This window comes from Echiichthys vipera (genome assembly GCF_963691815.1).
Source record: "Echiichthys vipera genome assembly, chromosome: 12".
Lineage (NCBI taxonomy): Eukaryota > Metazoa > Chordata > Actinopteri > Perciformes > Trachinidae > Echiichthys > Echiichthys vipera.
In genome coordinates, this window is record NC_139837.1 from 573,740 (window position 1) to 581,239 (window position 7,500).

The 7,500-nt window shown below is 50.8% G+C and overlaps 1 protein-coding gene across 1 annotated transcript in view; it reads left to right on the forward strand.

Moving 5' to 3' along the window:
• Positions 1-7,500, forward strand: part of mdga2a (MAM domain containing glycosylphosphatidylinositol anchor 2a) — a gene marked incomplete at its 3' end in the record, with an annotated part of 43,258 nt that overhangs the window by 22,702 nt on the left and 13,056 nt on the right. Inside the window, exons 7-11 of the mRNA XM_083924473.1 lie at positions 1,672-2,001; positions 2,142-2,471; positions 4,397-4,669; positions 5,057-5,205; positions 6,171-6,348. Coding sequence (XP_083780599.1) covers positions 1,672-2,001; positions 2,142-2,471; positions 4,397-4,669; positions 5,057-5,205; positions 6,171-6,348 — 1,260 coding nt within the window. The remainder of the gene's footprint in view (positions 1-1,671; positions 2,002-2,141; positions 2,472-4,396; positions 4,670-5,056; positions 5,206-6,170; positions 6,349-7,500) is intronic.

Genomic DNA, 7,500 nt, shown 5'->3' on the forward strand with positions numbered 1-7,500 from the left:
GTCGCTTTAATCACAGCGTCAGGACTTTTCTGTCCGCTGGGTTTTATTCCCCAGCATGACTCACCTCTGTGTGTGTGTGTGTGTGTGTGTGTGTGTGTGTGTGTGTGTGTGTGTGTGTGTGTGTGTGTGTGTGTGTGTGTGTGTGTGTGTGTGTGTGTGTGTGTGTGTGTGTGTGTGTGTGTGTGTGTGTGTGTGTGTCTGTGTGTGTGTGTGTGTGTGTGTGTGTGTGTGTGTGTGTGTGTGTGTGAGAGAGCTGCTGACCCTGCAGCCTGTCAGCTTCTCTCTTTACTTATTTAACTCCCATCATGCACCTCTCTCTCACCCAGCCAGTCCTCCCAGTGTGACACACACCGCTGCTAATGGACCCTGTGTGTGTGCATGTGTGTGCGTGTGTGTGTGCGCGCGCGTGTGTGTGTGCGCGTGTCTGTGTGTGTGTGCGTGTGTGTGCGCGTGTGTGTGTGTGTCTGCAGAGAAAGGTATTCTGGGTAATGTAGGAGCTTTGTGTGCAGTGATTTTCATATTTAAGTGACTGAGTCCACCTCTGGTTATGCAACAGACCTTTAAGTGAGGCAGGGACACACACACACACACACACACACACACACACACACACACACACACACACACACACAGATCTCTTTTGTTCGCCACCATCTTTGTTTGTTTTAAAGACAGAATTCTCACATATTTTAAATTCAAATTCTGCTAAACTCCTCCTCCAGGGTCTTTTTCTGCACTTTAATCCTCAGTAACCATGGAGACAGTTTTTATTAAGGTAGAAATCAGGAGAGATGCTAACAGCCGCACGTGGCTAACAGTGGTTAGCTCGGGGCAGCACGGTGAAGGCATTCAAAGGTCTTTTTTAACCACTAATGCTGCTGAAAATAACAGCAAACCTCTGCAGCAGCATGAGAAGATTCCCTACACACACAACAAAGCACCAATGGGCTCCTTCCTTTGGGAGTGTCCTCTAGGAGCATAAATGTGTGTTAAAGTGTCCTCTAGGAGCATAAACGTGTGTTAAAGTGTCCTCTAGGAGCATAAACGTGTGTTAAAGTGTCCTCTAGGAGCATAAACGTGTTAAAGTGTCCTCTAGGAGCATAAACGTGTGTTAAAGTGTCCTCTAGGAGCATAAACGTGTGTTAAAGTGTCCTCTAGGAGCATAAACGTGTGTTAAAGTGTCCTCTAGGAGCATAAACGTGTTAAAGTGTCCTCTAGGAGCATAAACGTGTGTTAAAGTGTCCTCTAGGAGCATAAACGTGTGTTAAAGTGTCCTCTAGGAGCATAAACGTGTGTTAAAGTGTCCTCTAGGAGCATAAACGTGTGTTAAAGTGCCCTCTAGGAGCATAAACGTGTGCTAAAGTGTCCTCTAGGAGCATAAACGTGTGTTAAAGTGTCCTCTAGGAGCATAAACGTGTGTTAAAGTGTCCTCTAGGAGCATAAACGTGTGCTAAAGTGTCCTCTAGGAGCATAAACGTGTGTTAAAGTGTCCTCTAGGAGCATAAACGTGTGTTAAAGTGTCCTCTAGGAGCATAAACGTGTGTTAAAGTGTCCTCTAGGAGCATAAACGTGTGTTAAAGTGTCCTCTAGGAGCATAAACGTGTGTTAAAGGTTCCTCCAGGAGCCAGTGAGGAGCTCCTCACACTGACTCCTGTCCTCGTCTCTCTGCAGGTCTCCGTAAAGGCCGGTTCTGGATCACTCCGGACCCGTACCACAACGACGACAACATCCAGATCGGGCGTGAGGTGAAGATCAGCTGCCAGGTGGAGGCCACGCCGCCTGAGGAGCTGCTCTTCGTCTGGCTGAAGAACGGGCGGCCGCTCAGGAGCTCGGAGCGGATGGTGATCACGCACACGGACTCTGAGCTCACGCCGGGGACCACCAACCTCGACATCATCGACCTCAAGTTCACAGACTTCGGCACGTACACCTGCGTGGCCTCGCTGAGGAACGGAGGGACCCCCGAGATCAGCATCGACGTCAACATCTCCTCCACCACCGGTGATTCTCTCCTGTTGTTGGTGTGTTTCTGTGGCAGTTACAGCGCCACCTCCAGGCCCAGCGTGTGTACCACAGCTGCCCCTGGTTTCCTGGTGGTTTCCACGGTGACGTGCTGTTAAACGCCTTTTCTGTTCCTGCAGTTCCTCCGGAGCTCTCCGTCCCCAGGGGGCGCTCGCACCTCATCGCTCAGGAGGGCGACACCGTGGACCTGCAGTGTCTGGTCTCAGGGAAACCCAAACCCATCATCCTGTGGTCCCGGGTGGAGGAGAGCGGGGCGGCGGCGGCTGTGGCAGCGGCGGCGGCGGCGGCTCCGATGCCAGACGGCTCGGAGCAGACGGAGAGCTACGACGGCGTCCTGAGGATCAGCAACGTGACGAGGGACATGAGCGGGACGTACCGCTGCCAGACGAGCCAGTACAACGGCTTCAACGTGAAACCCAGAGAGGCTCTGATCCAGCTGGTGGTGCAGTGTGGGTAACACACACATACACACACACACACACACACACACACACACACACACACACACACACACACACACACACACACACACACACACACACACACACACACACACACACACACACACACACACACACACACACACACACACACACACACACAAACACACACTCTCTGGGATCCAATCCATGACCTTCCAGTCTCGCTTCGTCCAACCTGCAGGGTACCGTGTCGCACGCCATGCTGTCAGAGGATGTGTCACACACACACACACATGCACACACACACACACACACACACACACACTTCCTGCTGCACTAAAAGGCTGTCACACTGAATCTCCTCTGCAGCTCGACTCGGCTCGAAATCTTCAGCTGAGTGACCTGAAAACAAAAACTAGGACATTATTATTATTATTATTGTTATTATCCATCCATTCATCTTCAACCGCTTATCCCGGGGTCGGGGTCGCTGGAGCCGATCCCAGCTGACATCGGGCGTGAGGCGGGGTCTACCCTGGACAGGACGCCAGTCTATCACAGGACACATAGAGACGAACAGAGACAGACAACCATTCACACCTACGGGTGATTTAGAGTCATCAATGAACCGAACACCTGCACGTCTTTGGACTGTGGGAGGAAACCGGAGAACCCGGAGAAAACCCACGCAGACACGGGGACAACATGCACACTCCACACAGAAGGGCCCCAGCAGGGATTCAAACCAGGAACCCTCTTGCTGTGAGGCGACAGTGCTAACCACTACACCACCGTGTAGCCTATTATTGTTATTATTAATATCCTAATTATTATTATTGTTATTATTATGGACCAGAGGGTGGCCTCCTTACGCCTGCGGGTGGTGGGGGGGGGCTCTGACTGTTGTTGGTGCAGATGCAGCGAACAGCAGTTCAGAGTCTGGGGCCTTCTTGGAGACCCTGAATGGAGTCCTGCATGGGGCTCCAGTAGGGGACTCCAGAGTCCTGCTGGGAGACTTCAACGCCCACGTGGGCAACGATGGAGACACCTGGAGAGGCTGATTGGGAGGAACGGCCTCCCTGATCTAAACCCCAGCGTCTGGTGTTAGACTTGTGTGCTGGTCCTGGATCCTCTTTAACAAACACCATGTTGGAACAGAAGGAGGCTCAGAAGTGGACCTGGTTCCAGAGCACACTAGGCCAAAGGTCCAGGATCCAGTCTGTGATGGTCTCATCTGATCTGAGGCCGGATGTTTTGGACACTCGGGTGAAGAGAGGGGCAGAGCTGTCAGCTGATCACCATCTGGGGATGAGTGGGTCAGAGGACGGGGAAGGTTCTGGACACACCGGGTAAACCCAAACCAGTAGTGCGGGTGAACTGGGACCGTCATGGGTCAGGCGAAGTTCAGCATCCGTGAGGAACTCGGAGTAGAGCCGCTGCTCCTTTGCGTTGAAAGGAGCCAGTTGAGGTGGTTCAGGATCATCTGGTCTGGATGAACCCTGGGCGCCTCCCTAGGGAGGTGTTCCAGGCACGTCCAGCTGGGAGGAGGCCTCGGGGAAGACCCAGGACCAGGTGGAGGCCTGATCCAGGATCAGAGACTTGCCCTTTAAAGAACAGTGTGGTGTCAGTGCTCCACAGGAAGCTGAAGGTCAAAGCTGTTTATAGGCTTTTATTTTGGCGACCACAGCGACCCCGCTGACCAACTTCCTCTTTCACACGACGACCAAGAACGAGTTTCCGACTCAAACAGATTCAAGTCAAACACAGTTTTTTAATTTAGAAATAATCTGAACATCACAAAAAGATGCTAAATGACTAATGATTGTGTGTGTGTGTGTGTGTGTGTGTGTGTGTGTGTGTGTGTGTGTGTGTGTGTGTGTGTGTGTGTGTGTGTGTGTGTGTGTGTGTGTGTGTGTGTGTGTGTGTGTGTGTGTGTGTGTGTGTCCCAACAGTCCCCCCCGTAGTGGAGCCGGCGTTCACCGAGGTGCGTCAGGCGCTGGGCCGTGCGTTCGGCCTGTCGTGCCGCCTGCTGCGCGCTCACCCGGCGCGCCTGCTGCGGTACGAGTGGAAGCTGGGCGCCCGCCTGCTCACCGTGGGCCAGCTGGGCGAGCAGCGCGACCACACGGGCTACCAGGTGAAGGCCCTGAACCGAGAGGGCTACGGCGAGTACACCTGTGACATCACCAACGAGGCCGGGGCCGGGCGCTGCAGCTTCCTGGTCACAGGTGAGACCACTGCCCCGGTGCATGATGGGACCTGGGGCTCTCCTTCTTCTTCTTCTTCTCCTCCTTCTTCTTCTCCTCCTTCTTCTTCTCCTCCTCCTTCTTCTTCTCCTCCTCCTTCTTCTTCTTCTCCTCCTCCTTCTTCTTCTTCTCCTCCTCCTTCTTCTTCTTCTCCTCCTTCTTCTTCTCCCTCTTCTTCTCTTCTTCTCCTTCTTCTTCTTCTCCTCCTCCTCCTTCTTCTTCTCCTCCTCCTTCTTCTTCTTCTCCTCCTTCTTCTTCTCCCTCTTCTGTCCCGAACGTGAAGCTCTCTGATTGGCTGTTGGGCGGTGAAATGCATTGTGGGAGTCGTAGTTGGCTCCTCTGTGACCTCTGAACCCTGTGTCCCTTCAGGAAAGGCCTACGCTCCGGAGTTTTACTACGACACGTACGGCGCCCTGTGGCAGAACCGACCCCGGGTCTACGGCTTCAGGCTGCAGTGGACCCAGATGGAGCCGGACGCCGTGGACCGGATCCTGGCCTACAGACTCGGCATCCGACAGGTCAGAGCCCCTTATCATTAGTTTAGACTCTAAACAGCTGAGCAGGAGCAGGAGGATGCTCGTTGCCATGGAAACCCGCCTGTCTCTCCCCATTCACACCGCAGAGACAGGAAGTGCTGAGGCGTCAGAAAGAAGAAGAAGAAGAAGAAAATAACTGACGTTTACAGAGAAGAAAACACCAGGAGGCTTTTTTGACACACAAACACACACACACACACACACACACACACACACACACACACACACACATACACACATTCTCATCTGGCTGACATTATGGGGACTATGCTCATATGTCCCCACATGGTCAACTGTAAGAGTTTAAAGTGAAGTTCTGTTTTTTTTCTCAAATTAAACAAACCATCGAGACGTTTCTTTGTGTAGATTATTAATTATTTTAATCATCGATTCATCTATAGATGGATAGATTTTGTAATTTATGATCCATATTTATTCATCTACGTCCATTTTTACTCATTTTGTATCTATTTTTAATCATTCTGTATAACTTTTAGTAGGTAAAACAAAGCGTCATCAGCGTAGTTAGTGAAGCCAGAGTTTATTAAAGAGTGTTTTAAAGACTTACCTACTGGCCCCTGCACCAGCTCCTCTCATAGTAAAGTCCATTACAGTGGAAGGAGCCCATTGGTGCTTTGTTGTGTGTGTAAGGACTCTTCTCATGCTGCTGCAGAGGTTTGCTGTTATTTTCAGCAGCATTAGTGGTTAAAAAAGACCTTTGAATGCCTTCACCGTGCTGCCCCGAGCTAACCACTGTTAGCCACGTCAGCTGTTAGCATCTCTCCTGGATTTCTACCTTAATAGTTGTTCTGGACATAAACATGGAGCTGAAAGGTGCTGAAAAGACTGAAAATGCACCTGGAAATGTGTGCAAAGTTCTGGAACGTGACTTTAGTTTCTTTTGTCCTCATTCGAGACAAAAACGCGTATCTGTGTGTGTGTTTCAGATGAGTCAGTCTCGCTGGTGGGAGCAGGAGATTCCCATGGAGAGAATCATCCAGAAGGGGGAGCTGTTGACCTACAACCTGACCGAACTCATCAAACCCGAGTCGTACCTGGTCCGCCTCACGCCCATCACCCGCTACGGCGAGGGCGACGCCACCGAGCGCATCATCACATACAGCGGTACGTCGTCTCACCTCTCAACATCACAAACGCCAGAAATATGATCTTTAAATGACGGCTTTTTACGCCACATCTGATCTTTGTGCCTCGACTGTTCACATTGGTGTTTGACACATCTGCGTTTTAACGGTGTGACCGGATCTCTGCTCCAAAACGGCGCCGGCTAAACCAATAATGTCTCTTACATAATCTGTATAAAAACAGACGTAGCATCTCCGTCAGCTCCGTCCTCGCCCACAGGAGTCTCCATCTTGTCAGACTTTGACTCCTCCTCATTTCCTCTGACCAAAAAAGGGCATGTATGTGACGTTGGGGGGAGGGGCATAGGTTGATCTGGCTGACGTTTACTGAATTAGCCCCATAAGCTCACATTAGCTCCATCACCCAGGAGCTAGGCTAACAGAACAGGTTAGCAGCTAAAGGGAGTGGGAGTCCCGTGTCTCTAGAGGAGATTCCAGCGGCTCCAAATTAGCATTAGCATTAGCATCTAGTGTCTGTGTCAGAGATAGCAGGCTGGATTCAAGGCTGTTTAATTAGCATAACAGAGCTAACACTAACACGGCGTGTTCCTAAACCATCTTGTTACTATGGAAACACCACCACACGAACGATCACAGTCTAATGTTAGCATGCTAATGATGCTAATCCTGACAGCTAGCCTCCAAGGAGAAGTGAGGGCCAGAGGCTAGCTGTCACTCAAGAGGGCACGCCCCTAATTATTCATAAACTTTAACCTCAAATAAAATAAAAACTACTGAACCCCGGGACTCCCCGCCTTCTGTTGCTGCACTTCATACAGGTTACATCCAACGCTGTGTGTGTGTGTGTGTGTGTCTGTCTGTGTCTGTGTCTGTGTGTGTGTGTCTGTGTGTGTGTGTGTGTGTGTGTGTGTGCGTGTGTGTTTGTGTGTCTGCTAAAACAAAAACAAAGAGAACAAAAGAAATGTTGAGCTGTCAGAAATCCTGTCAGGAAACAAAAAAACAAAGACACTGGAACAGAAGAGAGAGACGAGAGTCACAGCGGGAGACGACGACACACAACAGGAGGAGAAGAAGAAGAAGACGCACAAACAGACGCACAACAGGAGAAGAAGAAGACACACAAACAGACGACACACAACAGGAGAAGAAGAAGACGCACAAACAGACGACA